This window comes from Thunnus maccoyii, chromosome 20, assembly GCF_910596095.1.
Source record: "Thunnus maccoyii chromosome 20, fThuMac1.1, whole genome shotgun sequence".
NCBI classification, from domain to species: Eukaryota; Metazoa; Chordata; class Actinopteri; order Scombriformes; family Scombridae; genus Thunnus; species Thunnus maccoyii.
The window spans coordinates 10,233,535-10,256,902 of NC_056552.1; the positions used below are offsets into that span (position 1 = coordinate 10,233,535).

Genomic DNA, 23,368 nt, shown 5'->3' on the forward strand with positions numbered 1-23,368 from the left:
CAAGGTTTCAGAGTTTTATGGTTGCATTATTGACTTAATATGTCAATCCAATACAATGGTCTCAAAATAACTGTCTGAATGAGCTGATATATTATGAAATCATTATGTTAATAAATAGGAAATGTGCTCATTAACAAATTACGGGTTAAGCTGTCTTACTGTATACCCAGAGGACAATTTTCAACACTTACGAGAAGAGCTTCCTGGACCAGAAAGCGACCCCGGGCCACAGTTCTCTGACGAGGACAGCTCTGGACAGGTTCGCTTTGATGTCCGCCAACAGTTCCGTGGCCTCCCGGTCCAACCGGTCGGAATAAGGCAGCAGGTCGTTATACACGATCTCCTTCTGAGGTGTGAACACGGACGGGTCAGCCATATCTCCATCCACAGTCATAGTCGGGTCACTTTTCTGCTTACAGCGCGCGTAAAAAAAATAGAGCAAAGTAAAGCGTTCCTCTTTATTTAATGAATGTTGTACTGCTTGGAAATGCTCTGCCGAAGTTAGAGGGCATAATCTGCTGTGTCCAGCAAGCAGGGCGGAAGGCAGGCGATCACAGGGGAAAGTGTGTCACGCTAATTGAGCTGTGCAAAGCCCTGACAGCGGAGAGGGCCGGTGTAAGTTGTGCCTGCCCGCAGGGAACTGCATGCGCCAGGCGGGAGCGCGCACAGCCAGAGGGAACACTACCAGACATTGTAATGACTTTTAAGGCCAAAGTACTGATTAAAAACGATATAATCTTGTTTGTCAGGTTCATCAATGACGATAAATGATATTTTAAAGTCATCAGTGTTTTATTAGTCTCAGTAGCTAGCACTTCCTCAATGAGATTGGTCTGAAATTTACAAGGTTTCATTGATGAATCTCTCAATATTTTTTAGGACGAATTCTTAGAATAGGATTTCAGATACTTACAGTAAAATGAGGTTTTTAAATGCAAAAAACGAATGTGGAGTGTCAAATTCACTCTGTCATAGTCGATCAAATAAATTATGTGCTGATTAGACCATTTGATTCCTGTCAAACTTTTATTAGAAGTGTCATTACTAAGTGTTAAGGGATGCATGCATTATTCTCGGCAGAACTAATTGCCCCTGCCGAGTAATGCATTCCGTATTATTTCAGCTTAGGTCATTATTAGCTAAATGTGTGAAATTCACACTGTCGAGCCAAAACAGCCCAAAATATTTGCTGGTGACACCATTTGATTAATAAAGTTACAGCGCAGGTGCAGGTTATTACATGACGAGAAATACATCCTCTTTTTTCTCAAACCAGGCGAGTGTTACAAGTAGGCTCTGACATTCACGATGTCGAGCCAGAACGACCTATTATATGAACTGATAACAATGTTTGATCCTAAAGTATCTGAAAAGAAACTTAAGAGGAGGAATATCTGGAATCCAATGCTTAAAAACACATCCACAGTATTGACAGATTAATCAAGGAAACCTTGTAGCCTAAATTTCGGACCAATCATCATGGAAATGCCACTACTACTGAGTCTAATAAAACACTGATGACTCTAAACGTTCAGAAACTATTTGTCATCATTGATGAACCTGTCACAGAAGATTACATCGTTTTTAAACAGTACCTTGCCTTAAAAATCATTATGGTAGTTTTCCCTGTAACTGTGCGCGCTCCCGTGAGGCGCATCCAATTTTCTGCGGACCTCTGACCTCTGCGCAAGTTCCGCTTTGACCTACAATAACAAGACGCTGCGTCACCTCTAATTGCTCATTTCGAGCAGTGGTGGCCGTGACGCGCGACACAGGCGGTCGAGTTAAATGACGAGCCCACAGGTTGCTACTGGGTGCATTACTGTGAATTCAGACTTTGATTTCAGCACCAGTGAAACTAATGAGAAAAGGCTTTGATATGTGAAGGCTTTCATCGTGTATGCTTTCTGGGAAATGGGCAAGGAGGAAATCCGAAAGCATCATTCTGGACTACAAATCCCAGAGGCGCTGTGTGCGTGTGTGCGTGGTGCGAGCTAATCTGCAGAATATTAGGATGATCTGATAAATGGATTAATGTCCCTCTGCTGTTCTACTGACCCACTCTGACTGTTGCGGGGATAAACAAGGGGCTGCACTGTCTATCCGGTGCATTTAGTGAATCAGCATCTATCTACCTACCTACCTACCTACCTACCTATCTATCTATCTATCTATCTATCTGTCTATCTGTCTATCTGCCTGTATGCTTTGGCTGCATGCCACTTTACCTGTTTGCTGAAATGTGCCAATAGATAAATAAATTCACAGTCCCAAACAAGTCCCGCTCATATTATCTATGCCTTTTCGGCTCTCTTATGACACTTTTGTCCCCGACCTTCTCCATTCTTATGTTACTGTGTGCACCCTTCCATGTAAATCCTTTTACTTTAAGCCCATGTAATTCTCTGACCACTCCACGCTTAGAGTGGTGCGGCAATTGCAGGATATTGTCTGGGTGAGTTTGCTGCTCACAGCTAGGGCTTAGAGTATAATGCAAAGGCCCTTTGAGTTGTCTGGTCTGGATACTTGAAGAAATGGGGCAATTGCTGCAACTCCACCTCAGCCTTTTCTTAAGCCGCCTGATTGCATAAAGTGCTCTGTTTCTCAACCCCACCTCAGTCTCACTGGCTACAGCCTGTGATGGCCATGCAACCTTCAATCAGTTTAACCTTTCTGAGACAGTGAGGGCGATGCCCTCTTTAAAACTATTTTCTCTCTATAAACACAGGGGAAAACAGACTTTGAGAGAGATCCCAGAACAGAATGTGCCTTCCACACGACAGGGCAGTCAGTCCAAGGGTGTCCAAAGTGGTCTTTGCGAAGTAATCTCACCCAAGTCTTTACCCTTTACTGTATATCCCCTCAGATCTTTATTACTTTTGGGCTTTTCTGCCTCTCAGAGCAGTGAGAGCACCTGCTTTTGCTGCCTCGGCTGTTGAACCACTTCCACGAAGAAACATGGTATCTGTTCCTATTTGCTCTTCGTTGTGATGTTTCTAGGTGTCTGTAAATAGAGATTTTGTTGGAATATTGTGTGTGTGTGTGTGTGTGTTTGTATGGGCACAGGCGCTTGCATGTGTGTGCCTGCGTGTGTGCACACATCTGTAAGATTCATTATTCCACAAGTGGAGTCCACAGATGGAAAATGTGATTCAGGATGATGATGCCTCTTTGACTCAGCAGGGAGAAGCCCGAACAGAAAGAGAGAGGGAGGAAAGTGATGGAGAAAAAAGAAAGAGGGAAAGAGAGAGAAAGGAAAGAGATGATGATCCCAATGGAAGTACATGTTTTTGTATTCCGTCCGCCTGCTCATCTTTAGCTCATGATCTGAGCTTCTGCAGACATTTAAAAAAAAATCAGTCCTAAGAAACAAACACACACATCAAGTCTTTCATTTTCACCAGGGATTCATGGTGATGCCAGTTCTCTCACTCCTAAAATATTGGAAAACTCAGGCAGCCAATGGGTGTGTGTGTGTGTGTGTGTGTATGTGTGTGAGTCGGTGCATGTTTTCGTGTGTGTCTCAGTTTGGAGAGTGAAGAGTGTAAATGATGTGTCTGGGAAACCTGCATCCAAACGTCAACACACACACACACACAGACACGCACACACAAGTTCCTTCCATCCAGCTGGGTTTCTCGCTGGGAGATATGCAGCCCAGTTCATCGCCAGACAGACGGGTAATATATGGCCCCCGCTCCTGCCTCACTCACACACACACACACACGCACGCACACACACACACACACACACACACACCCACACACACACACACACTCACACTCAAACAAATACATAACCACATTAGAACTTTCTACAGAACTAACAGAGCTGTCCACATGTTCTTCACTCAGATTTCTCTCTCACCGACTTCTTCCCTATTTTATTCGGATGCTTTAAAGACAAATTACTGAGGAAGTTGTGCTGGTGATCCTCACACCGGATGCCAGGATGGGGAAGGAAACAAGGAGACGAGGAAATACTGTAAGGAAGAGGGAAAGGACACAGACATTCCATCACAGCCCCTGTGGAGCTGCAGCGGGGACAAGCTTACCAGCCATGATTTCTAATCGTGGAGAGAGGCAGAGCAGCGAGGAGTACGCAGGTATGCAAGGTTAATTCCCCCTTATCTTCTTCTTCTATCTCTTTGGCAGCAGTCCTGCTTGTAATGTGTGGTGGTGGTGTAGCATGGTTGCTGTATTTCATGGCGACTACACATGTGATTTATGTGTGAACAGGAATGAGTCCGCTGAGAGGTTTCCCCTGGCTTATGATACTCCTCTATGCAGCAGCTGTGTGCACAGGTACCACAGATGTGCATTTGCTCATGCACACATGGACACACATAAGATAACTGCATTCAAATATACTGTATGTATGCATACAGTTTCTCCTTCTATTTCACTAAACACAGACTCAGTATAAGATCTGATACAGACCACACACACTTGTGCCTCCTCTGCAGGTGTGGGTGGTGCAGAGGTCGACAACAAGTCACCAGCAGTATGTCGTCATCCATGTGAGGAACTGGTGGAGTTGCTCACTGAGATCCACGGCTTGCGTATTGTTACCAGCAGCCTGCTTGAAGATCTGGAGAGAGTAGTAAGACACATACGTGCACATGTGTCATCTGCATGTTGGAATTTGTTTGTTGTGTTTAACTTTCTGATGCAACATTTAGATTGATATGGCACAAGCAAGAAATTGGATTTCAGATGAGAATTTAAGGAATTTACTTTTACGAGAAGTGTTTTAAACATTTAAAGATGGCCAGTAAAAGGTGTTAAGTGTAACATTTTAACATTGGTTAAATATTGTGAAATTCACAATCCACGCATTTTTGTTGTGGTCATAAACAACTGAACAATGAGAAAACTGTCCACCAGCCTCTGCAGCGCACTTTACATTGCACTTGATTGGGTTGAGTTTTGTGGGAAAGCTGTGTAACAAACCAGAAACAAAGTGACTCTTCTTCCAGTGCAAATGGAACAAGTAGCAACATCCTTTTTCTGGCAGGAAGATCTGTGGTTTGTGGTAAATATCCTCGTAATTTTGGAAAAAAACAAGCTGAAAGAATACAATCAGTGTTAGAATTTTGGCTGCTATTCATCTCGCAACCATTCTAGCCTAGGTCTCTGAGTACTAATAGCGGGTAAATCTAAATAAAGTATGTATAAATAAATAAAATACAGTTTTCCTGGCAATTATTTTAATGTTTTGAAGTGCTACATATGTTTTTGTTTTTTCAGTCAAAAGAAAATGAAGAGATGCGCATATCTTTGGCTGAGCTTAGCAACAGCAGCAGCAGCAGCAGCAGCAGCCGCAGCCACAGCAGCGGCAGAGGCGGAGGCGGTGGTGGTGGCGGCAGTGACGATGGCCGTGGCCTTGGCGATGGCCGTGGCCGTGGAGGTGGCGATGGTCGTGGTGGTGGCAATGGCCGTGGCGATGGCCGCGGCCGTGGCGATGGCCGCGGCGATGGCCATGGCCGTGGCGATGGCCGTGGCGATGGCCGTGGTGATGGCCGCGGCCGTGGCGATGGCCGTGGCCGTGGTGATGGCCGTGGCGATGGCCATGGCCGTGGCGATGGCCGTGGCCGTGGCAATGGCCGTAGCCGTGGCCATGGCGATGGCCATGGTCATGGCGATGGTGATGGTGATGGTGATGGCGATGGTGATGTTGATGGCGATGGCTATGACTATGGCGATGGCGATGGCTATGGCGATGGCGATGGCTATGGCCATGGCCATGGCCGGGGCCGTGGCCGCGGCCGGGGCCTTAGCAATGGTCATGGCCGTGGCGATGGTGATGGCGATGGTGATGACTATGGTTATGGCTATGGCTATGGCTATGACGATGGCGGTGACGACAATGATCTTGACGGAGACGGGGAGATCTGGTGCGTGCAGGATGGACGAATGTACGAGCAGGGGGAGCATTGGGAGGTTGACAGCTGCACCTCCTGTACCTGCCAGGTCTGTGTTGAACAAAACTTTTTGCTTGCTTGTGTTTCCTGGGAAACCGCCATGCAAGTCTCTGACTGAATGGAATATCTATCACAGATAGATCTCAGCATCACCTGCATTATTTTAAGTTAGATAATAAATCCTCTCAAGTCCCCATGGTTGTGACTAAAGTCTGACTTGACTCCAAGTCTTGTGTTTTATTTATCTAAATTAATAAAATCTTTTGACTTGGACTTGACTGCTGTGAGATTTGACTTACATGATACTTGATACTCTAAAGACTTGACTGACTTGAGTATAGACTTTTATTGATAACAGAGACTTGAGAGCCTTAACATTTAAGTCTCAAGTTTTGACCTGGTAATAAACCCCCAAAAGTCTCAAGTCCAAGTCCAAAATTCATGCTATATCTGTTTAATCCAAAAACAACAACAACAAAGAAAAAACAAATGTAAAATCATCAAGTTGTGGTTTTACAATTTCCTTGATTTGGCAGATTTCTTCCTGTTGACAGAGCCAGGCTAGCTGTTTTCCCCTGATTCCAATCCTGTGCTAAGCTAACGGCCTTCTGGCTGTAGCTTCGTATTAAATGGACAGACATGAGAGTGGTTTTGGCAAAAGAGCAAATAAGTATATTTTCCAGAATGTTGAACTGTAGCTTTAAAATGTGTTTACCAGTTGGGGAGATACCTAAGTTTCACTTGTATCCACTGTAGTTTTATTTATTTCCAGAGCTGCATTTGTTAGTCTACTTTTATTTTTTTGTGCTTTCTTCATCCTCCTCTCTGTGTCTGTTTCTCTTTATAAAATGTCATTAGTATTGTCAAGGATGGCTTGAGGGAGTAGATTTATTATGAGTCATGACAGCATACCATTCCTCTGGAAGGATCGGCATATAGTAAAACATCTGGCTCAAACTAACATGGTCTGACTAATACTATTGTTTCAAAATCTAAATGTGTGAACGCTGGTCACTCTTTCCTTCACCAGGATGGGAAAGTGGTGTGTCAGCAGGTATCGTGCCCTCCTGTATCCTGCATCAATCCGACCTTTATTGATGAGGAGTGCTGCCCTGTCTGTCTCAGTGAGTTATGATTTAGTGCTGACAAAGTGTGCTAATATGACAAAATTCAATAGACGCATATCAATGGTCAATGTTTGTGTATGTATTTAAAGATAACGGAGATGGTTGGTCCCAGTGGTCTGAGTGGACAGACTGTTCGGTCACCTGTGGGCGTGGAGGTCAGCAAAGGGGCCGATCCTGCAATAGCATCATGCCACCCTGCTCTGGCCCGTCAGTTCAAACCCGCAGCTGCATGTCAATGAAGTGTGAACGCAAGGGTAGGACGTCACTCTGCATGTCTGATCTGTGACATGTCTTGACTTAATTTGTTTTTTTGTTTTTTTATTGATTGAGCACAGCTGGTCCAAGGGAACAAATTGAATATTCCTCAAAGAGCAAAAATAGGGAACTGCATACACATGGATTTTAGAGATTGCTATCATAATTGAAACCATGTTGTTTTACTTCTTTAAATGTACACACAGTATGGAACTGTGGTGGTGGTCCATGTTGAATTCTACTCAGAGACTTTTCCAGGCTTCCATGCAAAAAAATGGAGCTTTTTACAATCTGTATGTTCTTGTTCCATGTCTAGCACGTGCTAACGGGAACTGGGGCCATTGGTCTCCTTGGTCTGCGTGTACAACCACATGTGGAGAGGGTAACATCACACGCGTCCGTCTGTGCAACAATCCTCCGCCACAGAAGGGGGGCAGAGCGTGCACAGGCGGCGCCAAGGAGAAAAAATCTTGCAACAATACACTCTGCCCCAGTGAGTACACAAGCACAAATGTACATGCATGTTACACTGGTAGTACTTAACTGACTTACTGGTGAATGGTTTGTCTTTGTGTAGTTGCTGGAGGCTGGACAACGTGGTCCGAATGGTCACAGTGCTCACAGTCATGTGGGGGAGGCCTTTTAAGTCGCCAGCGGGAGTGCTCGAACCCTGCCCCTCAGCATGGCGGGAAGCCGTGTGCTGGAGATGCTATGGACTATGAAGCATGTAACAAACAAGAATGTCCCTTAGGTAAACCATAACCCAGTCCAAAAACCTTAAACTATAGGTATGTACATCCCAACTGTGTAAGCAGATATACTGGGAGTAGGCTAAGCCTCACATCCATGGATAAAAGGTAATCCTATTTTATTGGAAGAAACATATTTTCAGGATTAAAAAATAATACAGTGTTTATTCTGCCTTTTATTAAATTATAGAGGCTTAGGACAGAACAGACTAATTATTTAAATATACATTTCCTCAAACTGACCCAATTTTGGACAACTTGATTCATTAACCTTATATGCATGTTTGTATGTGTTTCCAGACATGTGTTTGATGTCAAACCCATGCTTCCCTGGGGTGGAATGCACATCATATAGCGATGGATCATGGGAATGTGGAAGCTGTCCATTGGGTTTATATGGCAATGGCACTCACTGTGAGGATGAGAATGAGGTAATAAGGGCTGGTCCTGAATGATACATGATATCAGCCTTATAATGGCCTGATGTCACAGATGTGGGGCGTTGGGAACGACTGTTTATTGATTCATGATAGTGGAAGTCAACCCAGGCCTTAAAAAGTCCAGACATAAAGATCAGCGTGCCAAACGTTCCCTCCTCTGGCCTAGTTTGACATGTACAGATGTGGCCGAAATTCTTGGTACTCTTACATTTTCTTAAAACAATGCACCATTCGCCCTGAACAGTGTTGAAATTAAAAGATATCTTGTTATCAATGCATGTCCATGTTTGGTTTGCAGTGGAACAAAACAAAAAAGTTGTGAAAATAACTGAATTCACGCTTATTTCACAAAGACATTCTAAAATAGCCTGGACAAAATTAGTGGTACCCTTTAAAAGTTGTAGGAAATAATTGCTTTGTAATAATACTTTAAGCAGACTATTGTGTTTTAATTAGTATCACAGGTGTTTTCAATCTTATAATCACTCATGCAGCCAGTTTAAAAGGAGAAAATTACTCTCTCTTACTCTTTGTTGTTTTTTCTGCTGCTGTGTGCATCACATTGAACATGGAAAACAGAAGGAAAACTAGAGAGTGGTCTGATGACATTAGAAAAACATAATAGCCAAGCGTGGTCAATGTCAAGGTTACAAGAGCATCTCCAAAGAGCTTGATGTTCCTGTGACCACTGTTGCCAATATTATTAAGAAGTTTAAGGCCAATGGAACTGTAGCCAGCATCTCTGGACGTGGTCGCAAGAGGAAAATTGGCCCGAGATTGAACAGAAGGATTGCTCGAATAGTCGAGAAAGAACCAAGAAAAACTTCAATACAGATCCAAGCTGATCTTCAAGTTCAAGGTACAATAGTTTCAAGTCACACCATCCGTCACTGTCTGCATGAATATGGGCTCCGTGGTAGAAGACCCAAGAAGACCTCACTTCTATGAGGAAGACACAAAAAAGCCAGACTGGACTTTGCCAAAATGCATATTGACAAGCCACAGTCCTTCTGGGAGAATGTGCTTTGGACAGATGAAACTAAATTAGGGTTTCACAGTTTTCACAGCAACCTTGTGTTTACAGAAGAAAAAATTAAGCCTTCAAAGAAAAGAACACCATGCCTACCGTGAAACATGGAGGAGGCTCAGTGATGTTTTGGGGTTGCTTTGCTGAATCTGCTTGAATCTTAGCAGGGCAAAATGAAATCAGAAGACTATCAAGGCATTTTGGAGCGAAACATACATCCCAGTGTCAGAAAGCTGTATCTTAGTCACAGATCATGGGTCTTCCAGCAGGATAATGACCCCAAACATACACCAAAAAGCACGCAAGAGTCGATGAGAAGAAAACATTGGACCGTCCTGAAGTGACCTGCTGTGAGTTCTGATCTGAATCCCATTGAACATCTGTGGAAACAGCTGAAACTTGCAGTTGGGAGTCAGCGCCCACCAAAAACCTGAGAGAACTGGAGCAGTTTGCTCAAGAAGAGTGGGCTGAACTGCCAGTGGAGAAGTGTAGAAACTTTATTCAGAGTTACAGAAAGTGCTATACTGCAATTATTGCCTCCAAACGCTGTGCTACAAAAATATTAAGTTAAGGGTTCCAAGATTTTTGACCATGCCGTTTTCATTTTTTTATTGTATTAAATATGTTGTAAATCAAAAGTTTCAGTTATATTCAATGTGACATAAAGAATTATGTATACCATATACTTCTCAGTTTCAACTTAATACAGAGACAATTTAGTTTTTTTTAAAAAAGGTGCAAGGGTCCCAATATTTTCAGCCACGTATGTATCTTGATCATCTTGTATGTGATTATGTCAAACGGGCTGACAAAGTGATCTTCTTTTAAGACAAAAATATTGTGTAGTCTGGCAAAGAGTTCCTCCTTTACACAACACCTGTAACACCTTTTTACGATATGCTGAACATGGTTAATCCCTCTATCTCTGCAGTGTGAAGTGGAGGGTGTGTGTGTTACAGAGTGTGTGAACACAGACCCTGGGTTCTACTGTCTGCCCTGTCCTCCTCGCTATAAAGGCACCCAGCCGTTTGGCCTTGGACTGGAGGAAGCCCAAAAAATCAAGCAGGCATGTATTCGCATTTTCCTCTGTATGAACTACTTTCATTTGCTTTGAACTACAATTAAGAACCACTTTTGGATTCTCAAAGAGCTGCTCTGGTTGTAGGTGTGTGAGCCACACAATCCTTGCAAAGACAAAACACACACCTGCCACAAGTATGCTGAGTGTATTTACCTGGGCCTGCAATCTGAAGTCTTGTACAAGTGTTTATGTGCTGTCGGGTTTGTGGGCGATGGCTTCGTGTGTGGTGAAGACGCTGATCTGGATGGCTGGCCCAACTACAAACTGACCTGCAAAAAGAATGCAACCTATCACTGTCAAAAGGTTAAAAAACAAAATATAACAAAAATAAATCATCTGAAACACTGAAGTGTTTATTGCTAAGACCTGTTCTGGTTGGATGTTATTCCACTAAACTGTTGTGACTGGCTGCAGGATAATTGCCCCATGCTGCCAAACTCTGGACAGGAAGACCTGGACAAGGACGGACAGGGAGATGCCTGTGATCCTGATGACGACAATGATGACATCCTAGATGAGAGGGTGAGACTGCAGCTCAGACATTGAGTAACTTTGAGGGTAACATGATTGAAAACAGCTGAATATTCATATCCCCTCTGTGTATGTGTGCACTAATATACATTTGTTTGGCATAGGACAACTGCCCACTGGTGTACAACCCTAGGCAGTTTGACTCTGACAGGGACGGGGTCGGGGACCGCTGTGACAACTGTCCGTTTGATAGCAACCCACTGCAGACGGACACTGATGACAACGGAGAGGGAGACGCCTGCAGCATTGACATTGATGGAGATGGTGAGAGCTACTCATTAAATGTCTATGTTTTTTATGGCCCTAAACTGTGGAACACCCTCCCCTTGGTACTTTTAAAAAAGAAATTAAAGACCTATCTTTTTTAATTTGGCTTTTAAATTTATGTTTAATCAAAAAAAAAAAAATTATTTATTGTTATTTTTTATTTTATTTTTGGTCTAGCTTTATTTTTGATCTTGTCTTGTAAAACACTTTGGGCTGCATCTTTGTATGAAAGGTGCTATACAAATAAAGTATTATTATTATTATTATTATTTTCACAGAATGCCATAATTATGCAATGACAGATAGCTCAACTAAAATTATCACTTTTAGATATCCGTGGGGTTCCAAAAATATGTTTTATATTTGTATCTATCACAGCTGAAACTATGAGATATACTTACCTAAACACGGTCTTGATTTATATAGGTTGCCATGTCTTGTTTTTATGTGTAATAAAAGTGTAAAAGCAACACACAATGCAATTTATCTGTTGTCTATCTGAGTGTGTGTGTGTCCCTCTTTCTCCAGAGGTTCTGAATGACCGTGACAACTGTCCCTTAATCTACAACACTGACCAGAGAGACACAGACATGGATGGCGTTGGAGACCAGTGTGACAACTGCCCCCTTCTAAACAACCCAATGCAGGTATAGAAAAACACATACAACTTCATATTGTGTGCACATAAATATTGCCAGCGTGTAATCGTGTGTGTGTGTTTACAGCTCGACTCTGACAGTGACCTGGTGGGAGACATGTGCGACGACAATGACGACATCGACGAGGACGGCCACCAAAACTCTCTAGACAACTGTCCCTACATCCCCAATAGCAACCAGGCTGACCATGACAATGATGGGAAGGGAGACGAGTGTGACCATGACGACGACAACGATGGTATCCCTGACGACAGGGACAACTGCAGACTGGTTCCCAACAGGGACCAGCTGGACTCAAATGGTCAGTGTGAGAGTTTCTCTCAATTTTAGCTGAGAATATCTCTGATATAAAAAATATGCAAGGAGAAGTATTTTGTACAATTTATGATAAATGGATTTTGCAGTCATGCAGGAAAATCTTGTCACTATCAGTCCAGTATACTCCCACTGGTCTAGGTCATGTCATTGTTGGATATGCAACATAAACCGTTTATGGCTCTCGGTAGAGTGATCAATCATGAATGATTGTTTAATCTATCCACCATCAGGACAGGACTTTCTCACTACATTTGCACATTATCAGGTCGTTTATTTTATTCTTGGCAAAAAAATTCCAGGATGTCACAATGTTACATTCTGTCTCTCACAGGTGATGGCAGTGGAGACTCATGCTTTGAAGACTTTGACAATGACAGTATTCCAGATGCGTTGGATCCCTGTCCACTGAACCAGGACATCGGGTCTACAGACTTCAGGAAGTTTCAGGTAGTTTTGTTGGACCCTAAAGGCACCACACAGTCTGACCCTCTCTGGGTGATCCGCAGCCAGGGCACTGAGCTACTGCAGACGGCCAACTCGGATCCTGGCATCGCTTTAGGTGAGAAAAACCATAAAAAATCGAATCCCATTCAAAGTATAATGAAAATCGTCAGAAAAAAAGAGAAAGGAAAAAAAGAAAAACAAATGTTTCCTTCACTTAAACAGGATATGACAAGTTCAGTGCAGTAGACTTCAGTGTGACGTTTTATGTGAACACCGACCGAGATGACGACTACGCAGGCATTGTGTTCGCCTACCAGTCCAGTCGACGCTTCTATGTTGTCATGTGGAAACAGGTGAGGCATGAATGCTGGAAGTTTATGATAACACCAACTGGTTTCACCAATGGAAGGAAAACATCGTCCTAAATTGCCTTTTAAACTAGTTCTGGGCTCGAATCAAAGGTTTTAATCCTCCTGATATATTTTCAAAAATCTCCTTGACCATATTAATTTATACCAGAGTTCTCACTGGCAAAACATGAAAAAGTACATAAAAAAAGAAAAGACTTTACAACCATGTCTTCTTTTGTACAGCGACAGTCCTCTTCAGCCATCTACCAATGTATACATAAATCCAAACTCTCTGACTCTGACTCTCTTTTATCCTTCATATCCTTTCATTCGATGACAACAGGTATCACAGGGCTACTGGGAAAAGAGGCCGTCCAAAGCATTTGCCACAGCTGGAGTCTCCATTAAATTGGTCAATTCCACCACAGGACCAGGGGAGTATTTACGCAACGCTCTGTGGCACACCGGAAACACCAGACACCAGGCACGAATCAGTGACTTAATATGTTTTACACACTACATCTCTCATTCACACAGATAAATCCTCCAAACAACCTTCAACAGACCATCCGTTGTTACATTGCCTGTGTAAAAATCAGACACAAATACAGTATTCTTGTCTGCCCTGAATTCTGTGTTTTTCTATCCGTCTCAGGTCAGAACACTGTGGCATGACCCCAATAAAATTGGCTGGAAGGACTTCACAGCTTACCGCATCCACCTCATCCACAGACCCAAAACTGGGTTCATCAGGTATGAAGTCTGAGATAGTTACAAACACGAGAACTGATAACCAGTATGAAGTTCAGAGTATCGTCACTTGGCTGGTTTTCCTCTTAACGGCCTGGATTCATATTTTCATGTTGAGCTGTTAAAAACCACAAATGGATGAGGATCATGTAAATCACCCGACTTCTAAAGTTACAAAAACAAAGATTTGTGGACTTCCGTAGTGTAAGAACACTACTCCCTAGTAGAAATAACTCAACATTAGCAGCAACCTTTCACTTTTAAATTACAGTTAAACATTTGATATTAATGGCTTGGCTTTTAGAATATCATATCAGTGTTTTGGCCCATTTACTACATTACTCTACACTACTCTATTGGTATAAAAATATTCCACTAATTTTTAAGCAGCCACTGCTTCCCCCTTCATGTCTGTACAGTATGGAAATCAACTTTCAAAGACTTCAGATTTGTTTGAGACTGGTGAACATCAGCTAAACATCAACTGAAAATATGTTACCTTGAAATAAGTAAAAGCAGACATAATGCTCTCCGGAGACCACCAATTTACCATAGTGTCTGCATGTTGATTTTCAAATGATATTTTATGAAATGAATGGAGACAAATTTCTGGATGAAAGGTAAAAAAAAAAGAAAATTCAAAACTCTAAAACACAAAAGAACAATAGCAACATTTTTAAGTAAATGTGATTTGTACAAAATTCTTTAAGACATAGAAAAAACACTGGTATGTTCCATTGAATCACACATTCAGGGCTCAGTTGTTCACTCTCTGTGCTACAGTTCATGAAGGCTTTAGTGGAGAAATAGTATGTGCTAAATAACTTCTTAAATCTGTGAAAATCACATTCAATGCCACCACTGAAGGAGATTTTTCACCCTCAGATGTTCTTACGCTCCAGTATATATCATAAATCACTGAGAGTTATTTTGTGATAACAGTTTAATTCACTTTTTCGTTGTACCCAGTTCTCCTCAACCTGTCACATCTACTTCTACTTAGTTGTACTTTTCACTAATGGACTTTCAAACTCCCCCAGGCAACGAGAACTTTGTGCTCTGTGTTGTTTATGTGCAGACTGAGAGAACATCACTGCCTTAGTAAGGTTTTCATGCTGAGAAAAGGTGAGGGAAAAGAAAGCTGTGTGAAGCCCAGTTGTTCAAATTACAAAAGGTACTCTTAAAGAAGGCTATCTTTGAAAATGTCAGTGACGGCTGCATTGCATTCTGGGTGCTGAATGATTGTAGGATGACTGTGTGCTTATTGAATGTCGGTTTGCACTTGCTCTTTGATAGTGAAGGACAGACGCATTATATTTTGGATAGTTGCTACAAAACTCCATTGTAGCAGCCTTGAATGTATCTCATATGACGTCATGTCCTCAGTGTTATCCACAGCAATAAAGAGTAAAATATGGAATAGAAAGGAAAATAAGCTACTAAACAACAAACTTGACCCAGACGTGTAGGGTACATTGCCATTAGTAGAGGAAGATGTATTCAGATCCCTTACATAAAGACTAGAATCAATATATTTTATAACAACATATCAATTGACAATGTGTAATGCAAGGAGTGTTGAACCTACAGAGTTTTAAAGCAAGTTTCAGCTCATAGCTGTCAAGTCCACAACTTTACTGTTTTGATTCCCTCTCACCGCTCTCATTGTGCCATTTTCAAAACCAAACGGACACAGTTAGCAACTAGCTTGTGGACATGGTGAAGTATTTAGCAGATAAAGAGCCAAATATTTCCCTCAGGAGTTGACAAAGATCCAAAACAGAGCTAAAAGAAATTCAATATTGGATTTACATTCACCAGGTGGACAGAAACACGACTCCAAATGAATAATAATGTTGCTCCGTAACTGCTGGATGTTTAAATAAGCAACTGTTTGCTAACAAGTGTATATAGTATTCAATATATCAACTAAAAAGTGGAGTGTGTAGAATTAAGTGGCGTCTAGTGGATGTGTAGGTTCGCCTACACGCCCTAGATGCTACTAAAACCTACACACTGCACCTTTAAAAGGTGATGATATTTCATTGTTGTGTGTGTTATGTAGAAACAAGTTACAGATACTTGTTTCTGCTGCCCCCAAGGTACCCACATTATAGCTGCGTCTATGGTAAAACACACAATTGATGCTGCTGTGTATGAAGACGTTAGCGATGTTGTATTTCCACTGCAGGGTGGTGGTGTATGAGGGCAGGGAACTTTTGTCCGACTCGGGGGCTGTGTACGACCATACCCTGGCTGGAGGCAGACTGGGGCTGTTTGTCTTCTCTCAGGAACACGTCCTTTTCTCAGATCTCAAATATGAGTGCAGAGGTAAGACATCCTGTCAACACTTTTTGCTCTGACTAGTGATTGCTGTGTGCTTGTCCTGCAATGTTTGTAAATCAGTTCCTCTTGTAACCATATCTGTGACCTCTTTTTTTTTTTTTCTTTTTTTGTTCTCAGATAACTGAATTATTTTTGCTGGGATGTTCAGGAAACTCTACAACAAGCCGTCAGAGATCAACATTACTTTCAGAAAATACATCAGAGAGAGAGAGAGAAAGAGAGATGAAGCTGGCCTTTAAACTGCCAAGACTATCAATTAGTGACCATCATCTATCTATCAGCTTTTTATGCAACAGTATTGATTTCAGGCTGCTTTCATTCGCTGTACACTACTGACAGCATCTCTAATGACAGTAACTTCTTGTTCCTTTTCATTTGCTTCTCACTATGGTTGTAAATAATTATTTATTGCCAGATACCAGAAATGGAAGGGAGAGATGAATTGATGATGGCGTAAGTAGAGCACTGTGCAGATGTCTGGTAACTTATCAATAAAATACTTTTTTTTTTTCAATGTTTTTTTTTCCTTTTCTGACGACGCCAGCTCATTAGCCTACACATGCGGTTGTGGAAACATGGTCTCTAACACCCTCTAGTGGTGAAAGTAATACTTACAAATACTGAGTGGGAGGGATGAAACTGGGCTGACAGGTTAATTGAGGTTGACAAAGCAAATAAGAATTTGATTGATTATTCTTAAACAGTGACACTAGATGAATTATGAAATATCTGACATGTGTTAATATATATGAAAATACTCATATTTGATTAATGATTTGGGTCTCATAGCCTTTTTATTTTCTTTCAAAAAAAAAAGTTTAATTACCTAACTAAGACTTATTAAAATTACATCTACTCCTTCTGCCTCATTGAAAAATACAGTGTTTCCACATCGCTTTTTTAAAAGTTGCATACTGAACATTCGGCATCCAAACTAGTTGTGATGTCACAAATCATGCTCTTACATACACAAAAACTGAGATTTAAAGATCCCCTCCAGACATGTTGTAAGATATAAAATACTGTGCATGGAATAATATGTGTCTGATATGTTTTTTTCCACAAAAAAGTCCAATTACATCATTAAAATCCTTTTTCTAATCTCCTTTTTCTCGCTCATTTAAAAATTCAGAATCTGATCAAAAGCACAAAAGCCGTGTCCCCATTTGGTAAAATGATGATTTTTGGGTCAATAGTTGAGGTTATGTTAAAGGTTAGGGCAGTAAGCAGTGGTTAGGGTTAGAGTAAGTCTGCAAGAAATTAATGTAAGTCTATGTAATGTCTCCAAAAGTGACCATGATGTGATAAATATATGTGTGTGTGTGTGTGTGTGTGTGTGTGTGTAGGTCATTCACTGTCCCTCGGGTTAATTTTGAGACGTTATTAAGCTCTTTGAAATCTGAAACTAGAGTTGAACTTGTTCCTTCTTTCATTGTTTTGAACTTATTCCACTCTTTTTATTCTGTAGCTTTGAATCAGCTGTGTGTGTGTGTGTTGTTTTTTTCTCCATAAAACTGTGTAACTGATTTAAAATGCAAACACAACGACTAAATCTGGGTCTTCAAATATATTTGACCTTAAGTCGGAGAAAAATCCTTGTAATCCTGTAATAATGCAAAACACAAAACCTGTTAAACCGGTTGGAAGGGGGAAGTGCACGAGCAGATACCTGGCCCGGTGAACGAGCAACGTCACCACCGCCCGCATCCACTGAGATGGAAAGAATGAGGAAGACGAGTTCCCTTACCGGGTAGAAAGGATAGAGGTCATTACCAAGAAAACAGGCTTTCTGTTGAGTTAACTGTAACTGGTTACGCGTATTAAAGTGAAATAAAGTTCGATAAAACAAGTTGTGGAAACTGGAGTGATGGCGCGCGGTTGTACGGGGGGCTGGTGTGCTCGGTTTGTGGAGCGACACCAGTCAGCGCTGAATTTTGCGCTGTTGGTTACCGGATACATCCTATATCTCATAATCGGCGCCGGCATCTTCTCCGCCATCGAGCTGCCTTACGAGCACCAGCTTCGCCAGGAGCTGAAAGCAGCCCGGCGGGACTTCCTGAACAACAACACCTGTGTGTCCGACGCGCACCTGGAGGAGCTGCTGATCCGCGCGCTGGAGGCCAGTAACTATGGAGTATCCTTGCTCGGTAACGACACAAGCAACAACTGGGACTTTGTGTCCTCCCTGTTCTTCACCAGCACTGTGCTGACCACCACAGGTGAGGACACAGGTGTTCAGACACTGTAACAGTAACAAGGAAAGTATTGTATGCTTGAGAACCACTGTTTTAAACTGGCAAAGTGGGAGCACTGACCTGCGAGTGTGCATTTAATCTTACTATTTTGGTATTTATTTGTTGGACTTTCCAATTAGTCACGATTTATAAATTGCTTTCTTAGTTGTAACTAATGGCTTCATAGCTAAAAAAACAAAACAAAACACCCCAGACATTTCCAAAAATATAAAACACTACTGAAAAATAATTTATATCTAATAGTTTTCCCACAAAAAAGTTAAATAATCTACTTACACCTTTTGGGTTGCCTGGTTGTGAAAAATAAACCCTCTGGCTGGTGTTTACCCTTATCTGTTTGTTAATAATGCAGTTATAAATGTTGGTAATCTATTCATAAATACTTATGGGTTTCAAAGCCATCAGTTATACATGTTATCCTCCACAGGTTTTTCTGGAAGTGGTCAGTTAGAGAGTCCTCTTAGTGAATTAAAGAGTGAAAAATGATGCAGAGGAAATTTTCACAATCTGGCAACCAAAAAGTTGTTCTTGTTCCTGACTTACAGCTGAGTTATAAAGAATTTGTAATTGATTTAATAACCAGTGATAAAGTCATCCGTTACAACTTAAAAACGACTTTATTAATGGAGACTTATTAGAAAGTGGTTACGTTTTATTTTCCATCATGAGGAGGAATCAACAAATAAATGACTAATGAGAATTAAAACCCATGAAGCTCTATTAACACATACAGTAGTTAAACTGTGACTTCTGCTAAAAGGAACACATTAAAATCAATGTGTGTATACTAACTTCCACACCAGGTGCTCAAGCTGTAAAGACAAAAAGAAAATAATTACACCTTGAGGTGGACGTGCAGTCCACGCCTTTACTTGCAGAGTTTACCAACCTTTATGTAAACAGTGTCACGGCTCTTGTCAATCAGACGTATTTGTCTGACGAAATAAATTGTAACCATAGAATGTAAAAAAAAATATGGACGTAGTCACTGTGACGTCACCCATTGGTTTGCGAACTTCTGTTTTGAAGCCTCGAGTGTAACGATCATGGTAGCGATTTGACCATCGCCACCTTGGATTTGGCCGTCGCCATGTTTGATTTTTGGAGCCAGAAGTGACCATATTTGAGAGGGTGGAGCTGACCATAGCGCTAGCTGCTAGCTTGGTTGGCACGGTACATTTACAATACATGGTTAACAGTGATAATGCTAATGCTAATTGTCGTTAGCGAAAAACACACCTGAAACCGTTAAAACAAAATGTACTCACCGGAAAAACTGATCGTCCGACTCATTGATGGGTCTTTTATTACAACCAAAGGCGGGACAAGACTTTTTAGGCGACCACAATGTTACAATTAACTTTAATGAAATGAAAACACACTGTGAAATAGCAGCAGCTACACCCATACGCAATGGTTACGTTACGTAAGCAACGTTGTCGCCATGGTGGCGACTTTTCAATTACAACGTAGCTGCGCCCTAAAGTATACGCTGCTTTATCGTCTGTTTTACTCTAAATGGGGCCATAATTTACAAAATGAACATCATGCTGTATTGAAGAAGACTTGAAACTAGCAATTGAGACCATAAACTCATTAGGAAACAGTTTACTGAGGAAATAAATTAAGAGAGAACTAGGGACATTTTGTCATAGACGTCCATATAATCGGACTTCTTTTTGCAGCCAGTGGAGTCGCCCCCTGATGGCCATTAGATAGAATGCAGGTTTTTGGCACTTCCGCATTGCCTTCATTTTTCAGCCCCGGAGATTGCCGCTTGATTGCAATATTTACTTCCTACACTGTGCAGTCATACTTGCAGGGAAATGACAGCTATTTTTTTTACTTACAACTAAGACGAAGTAAACCACCAGACAAATTCTGTCAAAGAGGCCAACCTGGGATGCATGCTATGAAAGTAACTAACCCTAACCCTGGCCCTCACATACATTATTATATCATACATTGTTATAAAGATTATTCATTTAGCCTATTATTTATTTATGGAGTTAAGATCAAGTCTGTCCTGGATTGAAATTGTCTTACAAGAGGACACGTTTCTGTTGAATGAACTTCTTTCTTTCTAATTATTGTTTGACAGGAGGAAAGTGACCTTTAGAAGAGCCCCACCTGTAATTATTCCCCTGTAATTAAGGCTGTGCTGCATTTTTGGGTGTGTTTTCAGGTTATGGCCACACTGCTCCTCTCTCAGATGAAGGGAAGGCTTTCTGTATCTTCTACTCCCTCTTTGGCATCCCTGTTACCCTCTTCTTCCTCTCTGTCGTGGTGCAGAAGATTGTGGCCCTGGTGACCCGACGTCCAGTGTCCTACTTCCACCACCGCTGGGCCATGTCTAGGTCAAAGCTAGCCACCATCCATGCCACTTGCCTTGCCATCATCATGACCCTGTTCCTCCTCATCATCCCTGCTTGGATCTTTGTCAGTCTGGAGAAGGACTGGAACTATCTTGAGTCTCTGTATTTCTGTTTCATCTCTCTGACAACCATTGGCCTTGGCGATTATGTCCCAGGAGAGACCCACAGTAAAGAGGCCATCCCACATCCACAGCTCTACAGACTGGCTATTACAGGTGAGTAGGGGACAGAATACACTGTCATTGCTGTCAGGTGAAAGCCTTGTATCTCCAAACAAGATTGAGAGTACTAGCAGCTCCTTGAGGCTGAACTTAAGGTTTCAGTTTCACAAATATGATGATTTAATGCTTTGTAAAACATGAAAGCAAACGTAAAATGTTTGGGTTTTGGGATTAATCAGCACTAAACACAAAATACAGCTGAAGATGAGGTAAAATTCATCACTTTTACTGGTATTTGTTTATGAACAATGTATTGGACAAACAAAAATTTTGGTCTCATGATGGCGCAAGATGAAAAGTCAGCAGATTACCAAAATCATTAGAATACATAACCTGGGAACCAATAGTGTGCCAGTCCTTACAGGAGATGTTGAGATATTTTGCTGCATAAGCAAGGTAGTGCAAGAAGAAAAGTCACCTAAGTCATTGGGATTCATCCTCTGGGCACCATGAATGTCTAACAAAGTTCATCCAATGGTTGCTGAGATATTTCATTCTGATCCAAGATGAGCGTAAGAGCCACACTGCTAGCATGGTTCAAAAGCAAAGGAAAGTCAAAGAATAACAGAAATGTTCTTTTTTATTACTTTAATCATGTTGAGGTGTATTGACCCCCACGCTGAGAACCACTGCCGTAGAGGACCATGTGATCCTTTAACTGAAATTACAATTTACAAATCACAAAGTGTAAAGTACAAATGTTCACTGATCATTGATAATATGTTCAGTGTTACCATTGTAGCTTTTCTGATTAACAGGGTTACACAAAGAAATGACGGCTCACTGCTACACCCTTCATTCAGGGACCAAGCCTTGGTTTGATTTTATTAGTCACACTGTACTAGTGTTTGTTTCCTCATGTTGCCATTGTGTGTGTGTGTGTGTGTGTGTGTGTGTGTGTGTGTGTGTGTTTACTCTTCCAGTCTACTTGCTGCTGGGCTTGGTGTGTGTACTGGTGGTCATGGAGACGTTCTGCGAGCTTCCCCAGATGAGACGCCTTAGACAGAGGTTCTGCCAAGAAAACGTGCGGGAGCTGGACTCTGAGACCACCAAAATCATCGAACGGGATCAATTGAGCGACCAGCTGACTGACCCCACGGATCACGTGACAGATCACCTACCGGTCATCCCATCTGTGTCAGAACAGGCTGCCTCCCTGCGGCAGGACAAGTTGCCACCTTACAGTCCAGCATCAGGACTTTCTGTTAATGGAAAACCGAGGTGACAGATTGGGCTGTCAGGGAGTATATCTGATTTACATTGTTCAAAAGGGACTGGTCTATGCACTTTTGCTCTATATGTGGCTGCTCAGGACATACTTGCTTGGACCTCTAACAAAACATAAGTGTATAAGCAGTCTAAGTCACTTAATCATCTAAAAAGTGATTTCTTTCTGCCATTGCCAACACCAACAGACATTTGGTGCACTAAAAGCAGGAACCACCCACAGATTATCAGAATGGCATTGTTTTCTTGTTCTCCCCTGTTGCTCCATTCCCGGCAGATAAGAGCTGGATCTGTGACACAGAGGAAGGGCTGGGCCCACAAACGGATGGGAACTCCACAAGTTTCCACTTCCCGCCAAAAGTCTGGATGCAGTAATTCCAAAGCGGCACAGTCTGCTCTAGAGGATTTCACACTCGCTTTTAGCACATTATATAATCTATGGCAGTATTTGCATAGGAAATGTGCCTTCTTGGAAGCACTAAAACACTACCAAGAGAATCAGAGGTACCATCAGTTGGCCTATTGTACGGTACAATGTTTCCAAGAAGATGATCAAGATATAAAGAAATAAACATGTTTTTCTTCCTGGTTGCTTGTAGGTGATGATCGCTATGCAGCTCCGGATGACAACATGCTGAAATATTTAATTGTTATAACTGTAATGCAATGTGCCTTTTAGTCACTAGAGGGCAGCACTTTCATTCTTTTTACACATTTACATGAGGTTGCCAAGAGTTTAAGTCTCATGCTTATGGGAGTATTTCTTAAAAATGTAATTGAGTGGCAAGAATATGTCATTGTACAACTAAGGGTGAGGGAACATATTGTAGAAAATACTAGTTTTGAAAAATAAATTGTAGTTTTTTAATTATATCCCAGTTTACAAGAGTTTTTTTACTCACTAACAAAGCAGTGGAAAATTCATAAGAATCAAAAAACATTATATATATTACTTGTCCTCCAAAGATCATTTTGCTGTTTTCATTATCATTTTGTGGTTTATGACAGCTCCTTTTCATAAAA

At 41.6% G+C, this 23,368-nt stretch overlaps 3 protein-coding genes across 5 annotated transcripts in view; 2 read left to right on the top strand and 1 right to left on the bottom strand.

The window, feature by feature from the left end:
* Positions 1-709, bottom strand: part of psme4b (proteasome activator subunit 4b) — a 38,661-nt gene extending 37,952 nt beyond the window's left edge. The window contains exon 1 of the mRNA XM_042397727.1: positions 192-709. Within this exon, the coding sequence (XP_042253661.1) occupies positions 192-394 (203 nt within the window). The 5' untranslated portion in view covers positions 395-709. The remainder of the gene's footprint in view (positions 1-191) is intronic.
* A 94-nt stretch (positions 710-803) lies between these two features.
* Positions 804-17,074, top strand: LOC121887134 (thrombospondin-2-like). Of its 2 annotated transcripts, XM_042397718.1 has the most exons (21): positions 804-4,105; positions 4,239-4,304; positions 4,466-4,602; positions 6,954-7,047; positions 7,140-7,304; positions 7,622-7,798; positions 7,883-8,056; positions 8,355-8,485; positions 10,453-10,587; positions 10,687-10,905; positions 11,017-11,124; positions 11,238-11,397; positions 11,929-12,047; positions 12,126-12,360; positions 12,709-12,936; positions 13,044-13,174; positions 13,515-13,655; positions 13,827-13,924; positions 15,000-15,046; positions 16,113-16,252; positions 16,385-17,074. In XM_042397718.1, exons 1-21 carry the CDS (start codon positions 3,952-3,954, stop codon positions 16,601-16,603), a joined length of 3,078 nt encoding a protein of 1,025 aa, XP_042253652.1. In that variant the 5' UTR covers positions 804-3,951; the 3' UTR covers positions 16,604-17,074. The 2 variants fall into 2 exon arrangements, with proteins under 2 accessions (XP_042253652.1, XP_042253653.1); XM_042397719.1 differs by lacking the exon at positions 15,000-15,046 and having other exon boundaries at positions 16,385-16,476.
* An 842-nt stretch (positions 17,075-17,916) lies between these two features.
* On the top strand, positions 17,917-23,218 carry LOC121887136 (potassium channel subfamily K member 1-like). Of its 2 annotated transcripts, none has more exons than XM_042397724.1 (3): positions 17,917-18,486; positions 20,708-21,112; positions 22,042-23,218. In XM_042397724.1, exons 1-3 carry the CDS (start codon positions 18,135-18,137, stop codon positions 22,341-22,343), a joined length of 1,059 nt encoding a protein of 352 aa, XP_042253658.1. In that variant the 5' UTR covers positions 17,917-18,134; the 3' UTR covers positions 22,344-23,218. The 2 variants fall into 2 exon arrangements, with proteins under 2 accessions (XP_042253658.1, XP_042253659.1); XM_042397725.1 differs by having other exon boundaries at positions 17,917-18,414.
* The last annotated feature ends 150 nt before the right edge of the window (positions 23,219-23,368 follow it).